General features: G+C 53.2%; 2 protein-coding genes across 5 annotated transcripts in view; one reads left to right on the forward strand and one right to left on the reverse strand.

Annotated features, from left to right (window-relative positions):
- Positions 1 to 623: 623 nt before the first annotated feature.
- On the forward strand, positions 624 to 3,754 carry GPR3 (G protein-coupled receptor 3). Its single transcript, XM_036351599.1, has 2 exons — positions 624 to 713; positions 1,767 to 3,754. Exon 2 carries the CDS (start codon positions 1,775 to 1,777, stop codon positions 2,762 to 2,764), a length of 990 nt encoding a protein of 329 aa, XP_036207492.1. The 5' UTR covers positions 624 to 713; positions 1,767 to 1,774; the 3' UTR covers positions 2,765 to 3,754.
- A 6,617-nt stretch (positions 3,755 to 10,371) lies between these two features.
- The window catches only part of WASF2 (WASP family member 2), a 67,574-nt gene continuing 57,242 nt past the window's right edge, over positions 10,372 to 20,703 (reverse strand). For all 4 annotated transcript variants that reach the window (XM_036352411.1, XM_036352412.1, XM_036352414.1 and 1 more), the window contains 4 exons: positions 20,556 to 20,686; positions 17,446 to 17,598; positions 15,219 to 15,736; positions 10,372 to 14,305 (listed from right to left, as the gene is read on the reverse strand). In XM_036352411.1, coding sequence (XP_036208304.1) covers positions 14,148 to 14,305; positions 15,219 to 15,736; positions 17,446 to 17,598; positions 20,556 to 20,686 — 960 coding nt within the window. In that variant the 3' untranslated portion in view covers positions 10,372 to 14,147. The remainder of the gene's footprint in view (positions 14,306 to 15,218; positions 15,737 to 17,445; positions 17,599 to 20,555; positions 20,687 to 20,703) is intronic.

The following is a 20,703-nucleotide window of genomic DNA, read 5'->3' on the forward strand; positions in this document are numbered from 1 at the left end:
GCTGCCTCTGCCACCTGGGATCTCTGCACCCCCTCATGCCACAGTCATCCCCACACTGTATGGTTGCCCTGGAGGCTTCCCTCGACGTCAGCATCCTCAGCCTCCATCCCCCAAGATCCTGTCCCCACGCTCATACCGTCACTGCCACCCACCTCCCCCCGAGGCTCCCTCGCGCTCCTGTCTCCGTCACCTCACCCGGGAGGCGGGAGGCCATTGGACCCAGCACTCGGTCTCCACCACCTGGATTTCGTCAGACTTCCTCTGCCACCTGAGGGTCCCATCACCCCCCGGCCTATCCGGGCCCCTTTCCGCAGCCCCCCCACCCCCGCAGCCCCTCTGATACGTTTCCAAGGCTCTCCCACCTGCGCCCCCAAACCCCCGGCCCGCAGAGGGCGCCGCGTCAAGGGCAGCGCGGGCCAAGCCGGGGGGCGGGGCCGCGGCCACGGCGCTTTTTATGAATGGGGGAGCGGGCGTGCGAGGCCTCATTAATATGCCTCGCGACGCGCTCTGCGCCCGAGCGCGACGCGCCCATTGGTTCGCCGAGCCGCTGACGTCACCAAACCGGTGGCCGGGGGCGGGGCGGGGCGGGGTGACTCACGCCGCTGCTCCCGCGGCTGCGGGGGGCTTGTGGTCCCGTGGTCCGCTCACACCCTGCGCTGCCCAGACCCGACTGGAACCTTCCTGCGCGGCCCGGCCGCGCCTGGACCCGAGAGGTGAGTATCGGTCCCCGCCGCGGTCACCAGGCGTCCGGGAGGGCACGCAGGATGCTGGGGCGCTGGGGCGGCTGTCAGGCTCCCAGCAGCGGGCCAGGGTCGGAGGTCAAGACCTGGAACCCAGATTCTGGGCTAGCAGGTGGGACCCAGTGACCGGGTGCTGAGCGCCATCAGCATGGTGACCCGGCGGGGGGTGGTGAGCACTCCTTACAAGGACCCGAGGCCCTGGGAACTGATGGTCATCTGAGGTTGGGCTGGCAGGAGGCGGCTGGACAGGACCTAGGAGTCTGGGCAGGAGGAGGTGTCTGACTTAGGGATCCAGACTTCCGGGCAGGAGGCGGAGTCAGGCCCCAGGTCCAGGTGTCTGGGCCGGAGGGGTCTGCCTCAGGAATCCGGCTTCCAGCAGGGGGTGTCTGTTCCAAAGACCCAGAAAGAAGGGTCCGGCCTGGGCAGAAATCTGGGCGGGTATGTGTGCGGGTAGAGCTGAGTTCCCAGGTGTTGTCACCCTAGGAGTGCAGGGTGGGGGCTGGCGAGAGCGTCACCGCACTCCCTAGGGGCGGGGCCTGGGGCTGGCTGTGCTGAGAATCTTGAGGGGTCTGGCAGCCTCAGAAACTGAGCGTCATCCTCCCTGATGGGGAGGGAGCAGAGCTGCCTTCAGTCTTGAGATGTGTTTCCCTCCCCCAGTGCTGCCTTCCCCAGCATCTCCGGGATCTTACAAGCTCCCTCTACTTGTGGTAGTCCTTCATCTGCTTGAGCTCTAGTCACACACGTGGAAGGAAGAGGCCTGCAGGACCCAGGGAGTTGGAAGGGAGATGAAGATACTCGGACAGGAATCCCCAGGAAAAGATACCTGTGCTGGCCTGGGAACATGGGCGGGGACTAGGGTATCCTGGAAGGAATCCTGGGGCATGAGTGTGGGGACAAGACATTGGGACCAGCTAAGCATCTTGTGGAGAGACGCCACCAAGTATCCAGAGAGGCACCTCAGCTCCTGTAGACCCCCCTACCCAGCACGTAACCCTGCCAATTTCTCACAGGGCCTTTCTCCTACAGGTACCAAGATGTGGGGTGCAAGCAGCCCCCTGGCGTGGCTCTCCGCTGGCCCAGGCAACGTGAACATGAGCAGCATGGGATTAGCAGAGGGGCCCACAGGCCCAGCCGCACCGTTGCCCTCACCCAGGGCTTGGGATGTGGTGCTGTGCATCTCAGGCACCCTGGTGTCCTGCGAGAACGCGCTGGTGGTGGCCATCATCGTGGGCACTCCCGCCTTCCGTGCCCCCATGTTCCTGCTCGTGGGCAGCCTCGCCATTGCAGACCTGCTGGCAGGCCTGGGACTGGTCCTGCACTTTGCTGCTGTCTTCTGCATTGGCTCAGCTGAGATGAGCCTGGTGCTGGTTGGCGTCCTGGCAATGGCCTTTACCGCCAGCATTGGCAGCCTACTGGCCATCACTGTAGATCGCTACCTTTCTCTGTACAATGCCCTCACCTACTACTCAGAGACAACGATGACTCGGACCTATGTGATGCTGGCCCTAGTGTGGGGGGGTGCGCTGGGCATGGGGCTGCTGCCTGTGCTGGCTTGGAACTGCTTGGATACCCCAACCATGTGCGGCGTGGTATATCCACTCTCCAAGAACCATCTGGTGGTCCTGGCCGTTGCCTTCTTCATGGTGTTTGGCATCATGCTGCAGCTCTATGCCCAGATCTGCCGCATCGTCTGCCGCCATGCCCAGCAGATTGCCCTTCAGCGGCACCTGCTGCCTGCCTCCCACTATGTGGCCACCCGCAAGGGCATTGCCACACTGGCCGTGGTGCTTGGCACCTTTGCCGCCTGCTGGCTGCCCTTCACCGTCTACTGCCTGCTGGGCGATGCCCACTCCCCATCTCTCTACACCTATCTCACCCTGCTCCCTGCCACCTATAACTCCATGATCAACCCCATCATCTATGCCTTCCGCAACCAGGATGTGCAGAAGGTACTGTGGGCCATCTGCTGCTGCTGTTCCTCTTCCAAGATTCCCTTCCGGTCCCGTTCCCCCAGCGATGTCTAGTCGCATACTGGTGACCCTTCACCCTGATCACTACAGAATTCCGGAATGTGAGGTCCTCCAGGGTTTTGTTCCAACCCCCAGTTCCACACCCCCAAGACCCAGCTAGTTCTGGAGTTCTAGGACACGGGGTGTTTCACAGGATTCTGTTCAGATCTCTGCAGGGCCCAGCTGGCTCCATGGTTCTAGAATGTTCAGATGGTCAGGGTTCCACTCAGAAAAGTCCACAGCCCAGCTGGCTTGGAGTTCCAGAATGCTGCTGGGTGCTGTACAGTGCCATTTCAGGTCCCTGGGCTCCCCCCTCCCTTGACCTTGATCATGTCACTTTACTTTTGAGTTTCTGAGCTAGAGTCAGAGATTTAGCCACTCAGTTGCCTAGCTAGGAGAAAGAGAAAAAGATTTATCTATATATATGTGTGTGCACATACAAAGAGAATATCTAGTATTTATTTATTTATGAATTTATTTATGGGTATAAGGGGGAAAAAGAGACCAACACCTTGAAATCCAGGCCATACCAGGGTACTCCCGGTCCCCACACCCCCATTTCTGACCTCAGTTCCTAGAGGGGGGGGGGAAGGGAGAAAGAGAAACCACGTATTTTGTTATTATTTTCGCTTATTTTTTATTGAAGAGATCATATAAACCAGAACCTTCTCCCCAGGCCCGCCCCTCTGGGGTTTGTGAGGGGAACACACCAGCCTCTGGTTTTTTATTTTTTTAAGAAGCCATCACCTGAGCAACCAAGAATTCCTCTGCGCTGGGGGCCTGCTGCCCTCTGGTGGCGGTTTGGGGAAAACCAGCCTGGCCAAGCAGCCAGGATAACACGTGGCAACCCCAACTCCACTCTAGCCTGGTGTCCAGCGCCACAGCCGAGGCCTGGGAGCCAGGCCTCACTTTGAGGTGCCCTAGAGGAGGCAGGATGCGAGCCAACACCTGACCCTCTCTGCCAATCTGGGTATGGCCCCCAGGGCATTCCCTAGTCCTGTCCCTGACCCAACCCTCAATAAAAACTGATTTTGTAATAAATATTGCTGTCTGTGTGCGGAGGGAATGGAGCGGGGCCTGATGGGAGAAACCATGGGAAGGGAGGATTAACCCACACCTGGTGCCTGTTGGGGGACATAGGAAGCTGGAGATCCAGGGTGGAGTGTGGCTGGCAGGTGACACAGTGGGTGACACTCCCACCCCAGGATGCTAATCTGATGGGCCCCTCTGCTCAGACCCAGGTACTACCAGACAAGGATCCCACCTCCCTGGGGGACAGGAACCAGGATGCTGGAAGCTTCTTGGGTTGAGGATGCCTTCCCCCCCTCCATCCCTGCCCACATTAGCTTTTGTTTGGGGCTTTAGCACGAAGTATATACTCAAAGCTGTTACTTTCCTTAGCATCAACCCACTCTAATCGTGGGTATATACTGTGTGCTAGGCACTGTGCTGAGTGTACTGCATGCGTTACCTCATTTATGCCTAACAAGCATCCCAGGACACAGGTAATATCTTCTCCATTTTACAGATGAGAAAACAGGATGAGGGGGACTGGTGAATGGACCAAGGGAACATGTTTCTAGGACTTGTGCTTTATCTACTGGCCTCTCACCGCCTCTCCTTCCAAGCCTGGGACCTAGGACATTCTGGACCCTGACTGGTGTTGGGGTTCATTTTGAGCCAGTGGCCACATTTGGGAGGAAGTTGGGTGGGGTCTTGAAATTCTGGAGCTGGGATTGCTTCTTTTTTATGCAAAGGTGAGTGATGGTAAGCATGTGTGTGTACCCTTGGGTGCATTTGAAGACTAAGTGTGCAGGACCCCGAGTTAAGGGGTTTGGGAACCAGAAACAGTGTGTTCACCAGGAAAGGGCAAAAGCCAGTGTGAGGTGTGGCTGAAGGGGAAGCTCTGACTAGCGCACCTCCCAGCCCCCTGGGCCAAAGCCTGGAGATGGGGCCCTCAGAGCATCCTGCCCACCCCTTCATTGTACAGCTGGGGAGTCTGAGGCCCGAAGAGGAACAGCCATTTGCTCAAACTCACACAGGAGAGTGGTGTGGGGAAGGGCCTCGGACGGACTCCCCATGCTCCACAGAAGCCCCTACCAAGGCCCAGAAGCAGAGCGACCAGTGCCCATCCCACCCTGGGCGGGCGTGGTCCGTGGCTTCCCTGTCCCAGCTTCTGGTTGCAGGCTCAGCAGGGCTTAATGCTGACCAGCCTCCCATCTGAAAAGGCCTGTGGTGGGCCCCCATCCTGTGGACCCCCGTCTGTCTGGGTGTGGTGAGTAGATAGGAGGCATTTCTGGGGCCGGCATCTGGCGTCTCTGCCTTGGGTCCTGGGCCCACCCTGAGGAGTGTCAGAACCTGCCTCCAGGCTGAAGCCTGTGTGCCCATGTGATGCTCCTCTCTCCTCAGATTCTTCAGATGCATCTCCGGATCTCCCCGTGCACCCACCTCCAGGAAGCCTCCCTGGCTAAGCCCTGTAACTGTGACGTGCTTTATACAACACACCTTGCTGCACTTCTCGCCTTCCTTGTGGGGATGGGGGCTCCTGGAGGCAAGGCTGTGTGTTCCCCCTCCAGCTGAGGGTCCCTGAGAGAAGGGGCATGTCTGCCTCTCAAGCTGAAGCCTTCTATGTCTCTTTCAGCCTCAGACTCATCTGGTGCGCAGCCTGGGGCTGCTCAAGACCGCATGCCTGTGTGTGTGTGTGTGTGTGTGTGTGTGTGTGTGTGTGTGTGTGTGTGTTGGGGGTGGGTAGCCAAGACTTCCAGCCTGTCTGCCTCTGCCAGTTTTCCAACCCCACCCAGCTACAGAGGTCTGGGAGGGAGCTGGGCCCCCTGGACTGGGGGAAGCAAGGGTTGGGGCCCAGAGCCATGCCTTCCTGCTGGGGTGGGCCCTGGGCTGGAGGTGGGGCCCATCTCTCCCCTTTCTCCCGGGGGTGGGGGGGCAGCCTGAGTGCTGAGCTCCTGCTGGGGCCATGACCGCTTCTCCCTGCAATAAGTGAGGAGACAGCAGCTATTAATATAAGATGAGTTCACGGGCTCACAGCTTCTGCAGGCAGGAAAACAGGCTCCCGGGGCTGGGGGCTGCGGCAAGTCTGTCTGTCAGATTCTCCTCTGGAACCTGGAGCCCTCCAGCCCCCACAGCCCAGCTCCCTACGTGCTGAGACCTTTGTGTACACAGGCACTTGCACACAGACCCACGCGGTGGTCCAGGCCGCTAGCTGTTCAGAGAATACACACATGCATACTCACCCAGACATGCAAGTATAACCAGATTATCTGCACACTGGTACACACATCTGTACACAGATATATTATTGCACACATGTATAAAGACCATGTCAACTTCATGTGCACATGGTTGCATGTAGGAATACCCACTTACCTTTGCATATGTGTATACACACAGACACAGACTTATCCTTGTATATATGTGTGCACATGGGTCTGAATATGCAGTCCCAGACCCATCTGCACACCCACATATGTAGACATGAAACTGTACCTGTAAGCAGATAATATCCATAGTCATGTATATATATTTGCATACAGGACCACGTTGAATGAAGGCCAGCACCTGCCCTTTTGCACACAGTGTAGCCAGTTGCACAGGCTCCCCGCTGCTATCGGTGCTCAGCAATCATGAATTCACAGGAAGGCCCTTGGTTTCCAGCACCATGGAGCTGAGCTGGTTCAGCTTCCCCTCCCTGCCTCTCCCCTCCTCCAGCCTGACAGGCAGCGGCAGCTCCTGGCAGCTCCTGCCAACCCCAATGCCTGCCTTCTGGCTTCCCACCCCCCAGGGGTCCCCAGATCCCTGATTAACCCCCTCGCTAATTGGCCACCAGCCCCTTGACTTTGCTGCAGGCCTTCTCAGGAGCTGGGAGCAAGAGGCTGCAAATTGGCTAGGCAGGATGGGTCTGGGGAATAGAGTGCAGGAGCAGGGTGAGGGTGCTGTAAGCCCAGTGCCTGACTGCAGCCAGGCGGGGCACTCCCTATACCAGGGCGAGGGGAACACCAACATCGTGTTTTCTTGTGAGGGCCATCCTCTGATTCACATATATACAGTCCTATGAAGCCATCCCTTCCTGCACATTTACACACTCACCAGTCATGTGCATGGACATGCCTCACCCTTTTCTTCACACAAATGAATGTGAACATTTGCACATACCCAAGTACACTCATGAACAAACCCAGTACGCATGCAAGCAAAATCTGACATGTACATAAATGCGCCTGCCAGATATCCTGAGACCATTTATATGTACATCAAATCACACTTTGAGTCCCGGCCAGGTAGCTCAGTTGGTTAGAGCATCGTCCCACTACACCAAGGTTGCGGGTTCAATCCCTGGTCAGGGCACATACAAGAATCAACCAATGAATGCATTAATAAGTGGAACAACAATTTGATGTTTCTCTTTTTGTTTCTCTTCCTCTCTCTCTAAAATCAATAAATAAACTTAAAAAAACACACACACTTTACCTAAACACACAAATGCAGTCACATGTACAGGCTTGCAAACACATACATACTACACATGCCTATGAATGTTCTCCTAAGTATGTTTGCAGGCATGCATGACCACACACCTACATGTGCGAGTGCACACTGTGGAGCCCAGGCACGCATGTAAATACCTGAACAAGCTACAAGTGACCACAGCATAGGGAGGAACTCCTGTTGCCTGCCCTGGCTCTGCAGAGGGAAAGGAAGGTTAAGGTTGGTGCAGTCTGCTGGTGGGGTGGGGAGTGGTGGAACCCACCCACGTTCCAAGTTGCCTGGCAGAGCTTCTGGCTTTAGCCTCTGTCGCTCCTGTCTCGTTGGCGCTGAGACAAGGCCACAGAGTATTCTACTCTGTTGTAGGCAACCTGGGGCATTGGAAAAAAGAGTTTCTGTCTCCATGCTTGATACCAACTTGCTGTGTGACTTTGGGCAAGTTGCCGTGCCTCTCTGTGCATCATTTTCTCAACTGCAAAATAGGAATAAAAAGCTTTGTGTTGGTAACCCTCCCAGGACTCGTCTGAGGAGACCAAGGGTTCATGTTTATGGATGTGCTTTACTCAGGCACACACGTCTAGGGAGGTGTTCATTCCGAAGATGATGAGATGCCAGAGTGGAAGGGCCTGCCTATGTCATCATGGCCAGCTCCTCACTGACTAGGTGAGGCCCACCTCGTGTGGCTCAGTGGTTGAGTGTCGATATATAAACCAGGACATCATGGTTTGACTCCTGGTCAGGACGCATACTGATTAATAATGCTCTCTGATCTTTCTTTTTTCTTTTTTTTTCTCTTTTCCTTTCTCCTTCCCTTCCTTTTCTTCCTTCCTTCCTTCCCAGAAAGGAAGAGAGAGACATCAGTGATGAGAGCATCATTGATCGACTGCCTCCTGCACGCCCCACACCGGGGACCAAGCCTGCAACTCAGGCATGTGTTCTGACCGGGAATCAAACCGTGACCTTTTGTTTTGGTTTATAGGTCAATGCTCAACCACTGAGCCACACCAGCTGGGTTCATTGATGTTTCTCTTTCTCCCTCTCCCTGCCTCTATGAAATCATTATATCTATATATCTACATATCTATGTCTATCTCTCTCTCTATATATATCTATATCTATATATATCTATATCTATATATCTATATGAACAGGCGAGGCCCAGAGAGGGAGAGCAAGGTGGGAGCCTACAGATCTGTTGACTGCAGCCAGCACGTCTGCTCCTCTCTATGTATGAATGTGTGTGCAGTTGCAGAACTCCCGACACCGCGGTACTGACAATTCAACCACATGGTTTCTTTTTGCCCTCCAGCTTCAGAACCCCCTCTAGACGCCCTCATCTCCTGGGACTGAGCACCTGAAAATGCTCTCCACCTTGTGATCTCGGGGGGAACTAGCTGACAACCACCCCCAGAATTTACAGGAAATAGAGCCAGATTGCCCTGGCCACTGGGTGGCCAGGAGGGGGCAGTGAGGAACTGGCAGTGAGAAGGGAGGGGTGGCTCCTAAGCACGTTGTGAGGTTTGCCTGCGATTTTGTGTATTCCTGTAACTGTGTGCGGATGTCTTTGTTTACACAAGAGCAGGGCTCTGTGGGTGTGCCAGTGTCCCTGTGCCCACTGACGTGTGTAGGTACCTATTTGTGTGTGTACATCTGAATGTGCATGAACGTGTGCATCTGAACAGGTGTGTGTGCCCGTACTAAGTCGGGTGTGTCTGTGGGAAGCCCCATCCGAAACCCAGGGAGTTTTGGGGGCAGGTATTTCCAACTCTGAAGGTCTACAACAGCTAGAACCTCAGTCTAGTTCCCTTGATTTCAAAGCAAAAAGCAAAACTAACCATTACCTGTCAAACTGGCACCAGGAAGTGGACAGACAAAAAGGGAAACCCTTTAACATGCCCCTTATGACACCGAAGACCGGGATTCCAGCTGCAGATTCTGAACACTGTTAAGTTGCACGGTGGACAGAGCGCCAGCTCGGAACGGTGGCTGTTCCCGGCCAGTTATGTGATCTTAGCAAACTCGCGTTACCCCTTTGGACCTGTTTTTCTCATGTGCAATTTGGGGGACCCTTGCCTCCTAAGGTTGAAACAAAATGTCTGCCGTCTGGGGCAGGTCGTAGGCGCTCGGTAAATAAACGCTCCTGTTCTCAGGATCAGCCCGGGGAAGCGACGTGCAGAGGGGCAGCTCCAGTGGAGAGGCCGGAATGGAAGCTCGGACCTCTGGCTTCCAGACCACATTCCTTCCCTCCAACTCCCCAGCAAGGGCGGCTCCCACACCATTTTGTCTTCTCCCAGGGCAGGCGTCTGGCTGCCTGTCAGTCACCAGCCTCGGGAAGCCAAGTGCTGACTAAACACAGGCCTGAGCAGGAGGGTGGAGCGAGGGCCTCCACAGGGGCGAGCGGCTCCCACGCCCCCTCCCCTGGACCCCCACCTTCAGCAATGAGCTGAGTGGCTGGCGCAGCAGTTGCTGACAATTCAAGACTCCTGCCCCTTCTCCTGGGACGCCAGTGGGTGACTCCCCGAAGCGCAGGCATGACCAGCCACCAACCCTGCTCCCGCCCCTCTTCTGCTGGCCCGGAACTGGGTGTCTGCTCCTAAGTCACCCCCAGGGACAGTTGACCACAGCAGCTGTGCTCGGAACAACCACAACCGTTGCTTCCTGGGCAGGTCATTTTTTGGGTCAGAATATACACCCAGCCCCCTCGCCTGGGAGAGGGGCGTGCAGCAGCCTAAACCTTTTATCAGATTCCACTGTAAATTGTTCTATTTAAGGTAAGTTGCTTGGGTCTGAGAAACAGACAAGATGCCGGCCAGATGTTGGGAGGCAGCATCAGCATTCAGCCTGTGCTCCTCTCCTGCTGCAGCACGGGGCTGCCAGCAGCTCGTCTCCCCTGGTCCCAGCACACTCCCTTCAGCTAGCTGAGGGGGCCTGGGGGCCTGGGTTTTCTGCCTTCATCCCCACCTCCCACAGGGTGCACCACCACATCCTGGGCCTGCTGCCCGCCCCCCCCCCCCCGCCCCCCAGCACGCGCGGGCGCACACACACTGGACCTCCCTTGGGAGCTGGCTCTGTGTTGCCCCCTTCTAACCACTTCTCCCATTAAGCACACACACACACACCAGAGGTGGCCGAGTGGCTACAAAGACTTTATCAAATTATTTAAAACATTGGCATTTACGTATTCGCGTGTATACAGTTACATGGAATCTTCAGGTCACTGGAGAGCTAATGTACACACATGAGCCTGGCAGGGAAGCAAACGAGGCCAGACTTGGAGCCACAGGGCTTTAAGGTACTGGACACCCTTCTACGGACCTGAGAGCAGTAGGGCAAAGGGAAAGGGTCACTTAGGGGTTTGGCTTAACCCCACAGCTCAGATCTCTAACCGAAGCTCCTTTTCCATCCTCGGAGGGGAGCGGGGGGGAAAGGGACCCATTTCAGGCTGTATCCCCACTACATATGTGCTCACTCCCTAAGATCTTGATGTGGAACACACACCCAAGAATCCATTGGTCCAGGTCCTTCTAAATGTTTACATCAGAGAAAAGAAGGCACTTTTATGGTCACTCTCCTACAGGTACATCATTCTAGACAGTAAGTAAAAATTGGTTAGTTTCTCAAGTGAGTTAACTGAAAGTCAATACAATAACATTGTTCCCTATGATTCATTGAGGCACAGCCCCAGGTGCATCTCTGGGAAACACCTGGTCCCCAGGTCAGCTAGAGCCCAGTAGAGCTCAAAGCCCGATGCCCGATGCCCCGAGGAAGCCCTGGCCTTGGGGCAGTGCCCCACCCCCAGGCCCTGAGCCAGGGGAGGGGGCTGCAGCAGGAGGCACGGGGAGAGCAGAGCGGGGACACGGTGGGAATGCTTAAGCAGAGGGTCACCAAAGCCAAGAGACCTCAATCTGTCCAAGCCGGCGCTGCAGAGCCAGAAGCTTGGCGCCACGGGAAGAGATTTCACATTAGCCTGACAACACCGCGCGGCTCTGCGGTGACATTGGCCAGGTCGTTTCTGAGGGCGCTCGAGCTCCTGGAGGCAAGCTGAGCTTGGGCCTGCTGTTCTGAGCTTCGAGGGACAAGAGCCTGCCCCCTCCCCCAGGCGGCTCCTTTGGAATGTACTCATCTCACCACCTGGGCAAAGCCACCAATCACTTCTGACACTGCCTGACGGTCAGAAGCTGGGCCCCTGGGCCCCAGGAATGGGGGCAGGTTCCCTGGGCTGAGCCGACCAGAAAGGAAGGTGGTTTCTTGGCCTCAGCACTTAAGAGTCCTTATGGGCCATTGTTCCATACCCTGACCAGCCTGGGCCCAGTTTAAATAATCACTAAACTTTGCATTCCACAATTACAGGATTCTAAAGACACATGATTACCTGCATAGGGTCCTTCATCGTTTTAAAGGGCTCTGGGTTTAAAGCAGCATTTTTGGGGGTGTACCAACGCGTAAGTAGAGCCCAGCTGACTGGGTCCTAGCCCACCCCTCCCCCCATCTCCCACCCCCCAGCCGAGGAAGCCGGCTGCTACAAAGCACAGAGCCTGGCTGCATAGATTTTAATGAGAACGTCAGGCAGAGCTATGCTGTTGCTCTCCGGGACTTGCAGATCATTACCAAACCAGCTGTAGGATGAGAACACAGCACATCGAAACCCTAGGAGGTCACTGAGCTAATGATCTAATCCTACCTTCCACAGGCAGTGCCCCTCCCCACCTCCTCCTGCCCCCAGACCTTTCCACAGCGGACTGTCCGTTCCAGAGCCAGGCCAACACCACCCCCTTCAAGGTCAGAGCAGAACGATAGCGAGTGGCACTGACTCCCCCTTTTTCCGGAAGGAGGGGGATGGGAGTAATTTAGTCAAAGCCATTAGGCCCAAACCCTGGCCTGGCCAGGCCCCAGGACTCCTATTTGGGAGAACCACTGCCCTCCGCCTGCCTCTCCCCCACTCCTGGTTGCAGCGGGGACACCTTCAACAGCCATTTCAGGGTTCTGAAGAATGTACCTTCAGCTTCCAAGTGCAAGGTGGGAAGCGAGGCAGGGGCACACACACAGCCTGGCATGCTCAGCACTAGCCAGGTGCTGGCCCTGTGCCAGACACTGACCTGGGGGAGGGGGAGGGCACTCCGAGGAGCCCCAGGAGGAGGGCATGCTGGGCCTACAGGCCCGAGTTCAAGGAAAAGAGGCAGAGGGGGCGCATTCAGCCGGGGACAGCGCGGTACCCATGATTACACACTCTCCTCAAGCCGGAGGGTTTATGAGGGCTTTGGCAATTACTACAACCATTTGCTGTGCGGGGTACAGACAGATCCTGTTTCTCTTTGTTTCAGGGCTCTGAAAGCAGAAGCCAGGAGAAGCCGGTTTCAGCATAAGAGGCTACACAATAGTTGGGGCAGAAGAGAAGAAACCTCATTGCTGGCCAAAGCTGACCAGTTTTTTCTGAATAATAGCACCTGTGTATTAGCTCTGGGAAAAGGGGGAGGAAGGGCGGGAACATCACTGTGTAGTGAGGAGGGGAGCTGGAAACAAGACCTACAGTCCCTCTGTTTTCAGCCTTCCTCAGGGCTGCCAGGCCCCCCAGGCAGCTACCTGCCACGGCTGCCAGCCTGAGGGACTGAAGTTTCTACCTTTGGCAGAAATTGGGGAAATAAAAGGGGGAGGAGTTGAAGAGGAATTGAAAACAGCACCTGTCAAAGCTGCCCACCCCCTCCCTTCTCTCACTACCTCTAGTCCCCCAATCGGGCAGCTCCCAAGGCCAGTTGGCTGGTAGATAGACAGCAAAGAGGAAGCAAAGAATTACGAGAGGCCACAAGGGTCTGAGCAGCACTGAGGGCGGGGCACAGGCCCCGAGCCCTCCTGCTGGGACCCCCCCTTTATGGTGAGGTCGGAAGCAGCAGAGCCGAGGATGCTCTGCTCAGGCTCCAGCAGGTGCCCACTATTTGGTCCCAGAAAGCACAGTGACCTGGAATCAGAAACCCTGGGCTCTAGCCCTGTTACGATCCAACTGCGCGACCTTGAGCAAGTCACTTCCCATCTGTAGACTTCAGCATCACTAAGAGGGTAGGGCCCAAGGCGTGTCCCTGTTCCTCCAGCTCTGCAGTTCCCGGTCTCTAAGCTTGGCTCCTGACATCCAGCAGAGGCCCAGATCCCTGTGTCAGGGCTAGTTTGGTCATGGGTATTAGAAGTCAGAACTGGGCTTTGGTGCCCAGAGGCACCTGGTGACAACGGAGAGGCATGTAAAGGAACCCAAACACCACACTCAGGAGACGGGCCTGGGAGGGAGGCAGACACCTCAGTCTTCACAAAGGCATCATTTCTGGGCAGAGGGGTTGAGACCTTCTTTAGGGGCTTGATGGCTCCTGGAATAAAGGGGATCCAGATACAGAAAGAGCTTAGCAAACGGCAGCCTCGCCCTGCTGATCGGGGCAGAAGGGTGCAGCAGTCTGGCTGCTGGGCACGCAGCCTGCCGACCTCCCAGGGCATGGGCAAGGGGCCAGCTGTGTCCATGCAGGCTTTAGGACCACGAAGTGGCTGGCATTATTCGAAGTAGCTGAGGGCTAGGATTTAGGGAGACCACAGTGGAAAATGGCTCCTAGGGAAAGGCACCAACTCCAATTTACACCCACTCAGAGGGATCAGCTTTGGGGTTTTCCCTTCTCTTCAATATGAAGGGAAGAGAGAACATCTCAGCTACTGGCTCCCTCAGGGGCCCCATGGGGCCTGACTGTGGGAGGTGGGAAACACATGTTGATTTGGAGGAAGCACATGGATATATCTTTGGTAGCTTCAGGGAAGGCTTTGGCCCTTGAAATTATTTTTCCCCTCCCCCTTTTCCCCTGGGACTGCTGGGGTAGGCGTCACAAAAGGCAGGTAAGAAGAAAAGAGAAGAGGTAGGCAGAGGCAGAAAGAGCTAATCCGACCAGTCGTCCTCATCAAACTCAGAGGAGTCATCTTCTGAGTCACTGTACTCCACCGCAATGCGACGCGACAGGATGGTGGCCACGTCATTGCCCACCACGTCCCGCTTCTCCTGTTCCTGCTGCTCCTCCACCCTGCGCAGCTGGAAGCCTGGTGGGAGAGACAGGAGGTTAAGGTGAGTCGGTCTCAGAATCGATCCAGGAATGAGAAAGGGGGCACGACCATTGGCTGGTGGAATACGGGAAAGGACAGTGAAAAAGAAGGATCCTCTTGGAAAGGAGGAAGAAAAAAATGAAGGTGAAGGTTTATGACATAGTGGCCCTGGTGCCGTAGGTGTCTCTGAACAGAAGCCTGCCCCCTTCCCCACCGTCGCTCTCAGGCTAGTGAGGAGGCTACTCCTCAGGAGGGGGACTGGCCGCCCCCCCACCTAGGAGCACACAGTCTGCCCGATTCATCAGTTACCGCAGAGCTCAGCTGCCCTAGCTTGTCTCCTCTAGACAATCCTTCAGTTCCTGGGGGATCCCAAGCAGAAGAAACCACTCTAGCCCCGTGGTATCAAGCCTGGCCTCTGACAAAGAGAATAAATGCTCCATGAGGGAGGGGAAGGAGGGGAGAGACGGTGACAAAGAGGGAGGAGGAGAGGAAAAAGGGGGAGAGGGCAATGGGTGAGAAAGAGGGAAAGAGAGTACGCAGGAAGGATACAAAAGGCAAAAAGGTGAAGGACAAGGAATGACTGAGTTCAGCTGAACAAGAACCTTCAAGATGTGATTCTTGTTCTCTGGGCTACAAAATGGATGCACACACACACAAAGCACACATTTTCAAGACGTTCAAAGATCCCAGGTTAAGAATTCTTTACGTTAAACCAGGGTGGGAAGAAATCTAAATCCCCCTATTTTTAGGGTGAGACTTTCTTCAGGCTGATCCTAGGCCTGGGTCCCATCTCTCCCCATCCAATGAAAGCTAGTCCCGGGAAGGGCACAAACCCCTCACCCACCCTCAACCAGTCATCCCAGCTGCAGAAAGACAACGCTTCCTGTCCTGGACCCACCACTGGATTTACCTTGGCGGATGGCTGAAAGCAGGTCGCTGCGGGCGTCGCTCACAGGAGGCAAGGAGGACTTGGACTTGGGTGTATCAGAAAGTGGTGGTGGTGGGGGGGCAGGCTGGCCATCTGCACCACCATAAAAGAGAGGAGGTGGCCCAGGAGGAGGAGGAGGAGGGGGAGGAGGGGGTGCTCCTCCTGTTGATTGGGATAAGGGAAGTGGTGGCAGGGTCGGGTAGTCAGCTGCCGGCGGTGGGGGAGGAGGGGGAGGGGCAGCAAAATCGGGGTGAGGTGGGAAAGAGGGTGGTGAAGGTGGCGGTGGGGTCACTGGGGACCCAAGTCCTCCAGGTGGAGGTGGGGGAGGGACGTTTATCATTGGAGGCGGAGGCGGAGGGGTCGAGGGTGGAGCATAGCCGGGTTTGAGGCCCAGTGGAGAGCCTAGGGGAGGAGCTGGTGGTGGGTGGCTTGGGCTGACCACACTGGATCTTTTGGGTCCAGCTAAGCCAGATGCCCTTTGGTTGTTGTCTGCTGGGTAGCTAAAAGGACAAAGAAAAAGACCCATCACTTTCAGGATGCAATACTACCTATAGTTAAGCTATTCTATAAGCCTAGGTTTATTTTGGTTGATTTTATCATTTCATTTTGGTTCAAATAGGAAAAAAAATGGAAATAGTCAGAACAGACCAATATCAAATGGGCAGTCTTGTAAAGTCATGAGCTTCCTTCCCATCAGCAGAGGAGTCTTAAGCAGAGAGAGAAAAACTACCTGAAAGAAGCAGACTTGGGATTCCTATACAGGTAAGGGCGAGCCAAGATCACCTCTTGGTTCCCCTCAAACTTTCAGCTCTCCGAGAAAAGGCACTCTCCTGAACCCCCCGGAAAGGAACAGTCAGTCTAATCCTGGAGCCAGGCTACAAAGGCATGCAAGAAAGAACTGGAATAAAAATTCAACCACCACCCACCCACCCTCTGTTCCTCAGGTTATTAACATTCACTAGATCTTGTGAGGGCAGGAACTCAAGCCAAGCTGACCAAACCTGAGTGGGGTAGGTTTAGGCAGTGGTACTTTCAGTTTTCATGTGTAAAAACCTGAGAAAGAATGGAGGGTCTGAGGGTCGGCAGAGACAGGAAATGGATGTGCCACCAAACTTAACCCAGCTTGCGAGAGGGTTAAGTGGCACCTCTCCTGGGTCTGGTATGCTCGGCTGCAGGCTCTCAGGCCATGGGTGAGGCTGAGGGCTTCTTTTCCACCTTTGTATTTGCCCTGTACCAACAGCTACTCCTTAGAAAAGCTACCATCTTGCCATTTACCACAGACCTTCAAGCCTTAGCTGCATCTGACAGGACAGCCGGCAGGAAGTGATTTGGGAGGCAGAGTTTGGGATTAGTGGTTTCAAGAGCCAAGAAGAAGGGGGCGGGGGTGGGATGCTTAGAGCATTTGCTTTAGGTTTCCATCTGAGGGGTCCTCAACATATCCAATCTCTGACTGAACAGTGTCAGAGGAGAAAGTGTACCAGGCACCAGAAAGGGAAAAGTAACTGTGAGGAAGCAAACCCGAACACTCCTCAGAGCCCTTGTCAGCCATGACTTGCTAACTCTTCCCCTGTATATCTGTGCCAGGGACACGGATGAATATCAAAATGAACAGATTTTAACTTTCATCTCTCTTTCCCTTTGTTTCATTCTTTCTGGAGAGTCTATCCAACAGTGAAATTAACCAGAAGCAACAGAAGAAAAAGGTGACTGTCTGCTAAGTTCCTAGATAACTGGACAAGGTGTCATTAATAAGTATTTTATGGGTGGTAAATTATACCACTTCAATTCATGCGGAGTTAAAGCTAAGTAACATGCAAGGGGTAAGTTTGGTGACTTCTATCTTTCCAGGTATAGGTGGTAGTAAAGAACACAGGCTCTGGAGTCAGACTGACCTGCTTTCCAATCAGGTTGGACTCTGCCTCTTACTGGCTCAGTGATCTTAGGTAAGTTCATTGACCTCTCTGTGCCTTCTCATTTACTCATCTGTAAAATGGGTACCTGTCTCAAGAGGATTCTTGTGGGAATTTAGTAACATATATACTGTTTGGTATAATGCCTGGCACCTTACAAACACATAATACATGTTAATTATTTCTATTATCTAGACAGATTTTCCTGAACTTTAGTGTCCTGGCCTGGATTTGGAACTGTTATTTTGTTCTTGAGTTTTTAACCACCCAGAGTAGATGGAAAAGGTACCACCATTTACCTGAATTCTGCTGGCGGCGGAGGTAAGCTCTCCTCAGAGAAGGAAGAAGGTAGAGAAGTGGAGTCTGACTGTGGTGGTGGTGGGTAGTTGCTTGCATCCACATTTTCAATAGAGCCGATGCTACCATTCTGGTACACCAAGGCGGGTGGATACCTGACAATGAACCAACACGAAAACTGTCATTTAAAAAATCTGGCTGGTGTGGCTCACTTGGTTGGTCCTCGATCCACATCAATGCTTGTCTCTTCTGCCTCTTCCTTTTTCTCTCTCTAAAACTCAATTTTAAAACTTTTCTAAAAAGTCCAAGTGATACTCCCATTTTTAAAAAAGACCCCACCAAAATGCATTTGATACAAAAGCTATTAAGAGAAATAAAATAAGTATATTCCCCATATAGTTTGTTATACTGAAATTTTATTTTAGGACTAAATATTCCATTGTTACCATCTCCCAGGTATTTCTGCTGGATTGTTTGTAGGAATGGGATTCAACCCAGATTATCAAAACCATGCTGTTCCTTTCTCAGTGTTGGGCTTGTCAAACCCAGCAGTTCTTTTAAATTCTCTCCCAAATGTTAGGAGCAGCCTATACCCAAATCCCCAAGTCTGTCTGTGGCAAAGGGCAAAGCCAAGCCCCAAGGCTAATGAGCTAGCTGTAAACACGTGACTGGCACACAGCCTGGTTTTGAGGTCGGCAAGCCTCTGCAGTGCTCAAAGGCCAAGGAGGCATTTGACTGCAAAGCAAGCTGAGGACAAATCCAAGGTGTTGGTGGCTGTTAGACGTGGTCTCTCCGCCAGCACTCTTATCAATAACAAGATGAGCTGCCAATTAAAGTAGGATGCCAGGGCTTGCCTTATGAAAATCTGCCCCTTAGAGCACTGGGCTTTGGGTAAATTTGCTTTGGGTGAACAACAACAAACGTACAAACAAGCACAAAAACACCAAGCAGCAGCTAGCAAAATATGGCCTGCTGTGCTCCCCCTGCCCCATCTCCACAAAGAATGCTTCTAAAATAGACCTCAGAGAACCAGGAGGTCGCCCTTTGATTCCTGGTCAGGGCACATGCCTAGGTTGCAGGCTCCCCAGTAGGGGGCGTGCAGGAGGCAGCCGATCAATGATTCTCTCTCATCATTGAGGTTTCTCTCTCTGTTTCTCCCCCCCCCCGCCACTTTCCTTCCTCTCTCTCTAAAATAGAAAAAAATTATATATATTTATTTAAACAACAGAAATTTATTTCTAATAAAAAAAAAATAGACCCCAAGGAGAACAGAGTTGAAGGGAATTAACTGAATCAAATGATGCTCTGATATGAAAAATCCCCAAGGCCTGGAGCCCTATAGGTTTGACACATCTCTTTATAGGTTCGCCAACAAGCATGTCCATGTAGACCAGCCGTGCAACCCAATTCCAAATCTGCTGAAGAACAGGGGAATGGGAGGCAAAGTCCTTGTTTTCACCAACCCCATTCCACACACACACACACACACACACACACACACACACACAGACAACAACGAACCCCAACCCCACAAAATAGTAGGCCTATTGCCCGGCTGGCATAGTTCAGTGGTTGAGCATCAACCTATGAACCAGGAGGTCACAGTTCGATTCTTGGTCGGGGCACATGCCTGGGTTGTGGACTCAATCTCCAGTGTGGGGTGTGCAGAAGGCAGCTGATCAATGATTCTCTCTCATCATTGATGTTTCTATCTCTCTCTCCCTCTCTCTCTGAAATCAATAAAAATATATATTTTTAAAAAATAGTAGGCATTGCCATAACCGGTTTGGCTCAGTGGATAGAGCATCGGCCTGTGGACTGAAGGGTCCCAGATTCGATTCCGGTCAAGGGCATGTACCTGGGTTGCGGGCACATCCCCAGTGGGGGGCGTGCAAGAGGCAGCTGAATTGATGTTTCTCTCTCATTGATGTTTCTAACTCTCTATTCCTATCCCTCTCCCGTTCTCTCTGTAAAAAATCAATAAAATATATTAAAAAAATAAAAAGAGTAGGCATATTCTGAACATGCAAGCTTCTGGCCTTAAGAGTCACTGAACCTATGACAAGGGCCTCTCTGAACAGGATGGGACATTACAGAATAAAATGGCCCTTTTACTGGGAGGAGAAGGTAATGGAGGACCCTCAGGGCTGATTTCCCTGTAGAGAGAAAGGTTCGTTTTTCCTCTCACCATCTTTATCACTCATTAAAACAAATCTCTTAATCCAGAAAGAACAAGTGTCAGAAGTGTCAAGATTTTTAAAAGTCAAAATTTTCATGGTAGAGTTATTTCTTAAAGCAAGAACAACTCAACTCTTCCCTTTTATCATTCTTAGACACCTGGCATGGGCTGGTATGATTCTCTGACAGTCAGGATGCAATGCATTTAGGGGAAAACCAGGGTGGCATTCACACCAAGCAGTTGTGGTGACTTGACTCTGAATGTCACACAGGTTGGGCACTAGGATAAGCATCAAACCAAGCTTTCAGACCATCCTTTTTTTCTGTTAGACCTCTAGTGTGCTTTGGTATTGGGAAATGGGGTCAGACTGACATCTACTATTTCTCCATGGAGATATATGGCCTCAATACTGGCTGAGCGACCTTTCCCACACTGTCTCTGAGACCTGCTTTCAGTCCCTTGGCCAACTTCTCTCCTGAGACTGACAAAGGCTGACTGAAAAGTTGCTTTGGTGATGTGCACGAATTCTCTGCTGGGCCTTCCCCATTCTTGTGAAAGGCCCGGCGCTCAGGCACCACCTTCAACTCAATGCTCTGGAGGAAAAGGGCTCCCAAGACCACTTTTCTTTCCCTTTCAGTCTTTCCTTTGAGGCCCTTAGTCGTGCCAGTGCCTGGCAGAGTGAGGGCACTAGAAGCCATGGTTTTTTCCCCCACACCACTTCAGTTACCTTATTTAAACTGCTGTGTCTTCATTAACTTAGCAAATTTTAATCACCAGATGGATGCACTTTAAAGTAGTTAACAGTGATATCAATCTAAGCCATACAGCCAGACTTCAGGGGGTGTGAAAGGTGTCACACTAAAGCTGTCAGACTGAGGTCCTGGCCCCTTCGAATTCTGAAAGCTACCAATAGTACACAAGAGCATCACCTACCCAGAAGGCCCCAGCTTTTCTTTGGATTCCACAAATTCTTGTCCCATCTTCATTTTCTCCCACTCTTCCTTGCGTGTCTTGATTTTACGTGGGTTTATGTTCCCTCGATTTGGATTATCTTTCTTTTCTTTCTATAATAAAAAAACAA

Source organism: Myotis myotis, unplaced genomic scaffold, assembly GCF_014108235.1.
Source record: "Myotis myotis isolate mMyoMyo1 unplaced genomic scaffold, mMyoMyo1.p scaffold_m19_p_2, whole genome shotgun sequence".
NCBI lineage: Eukaryota > Metazoa > Chordata > Mammalia > Chiroptera > Vespertilionidae > Myotis > Myotis myotis.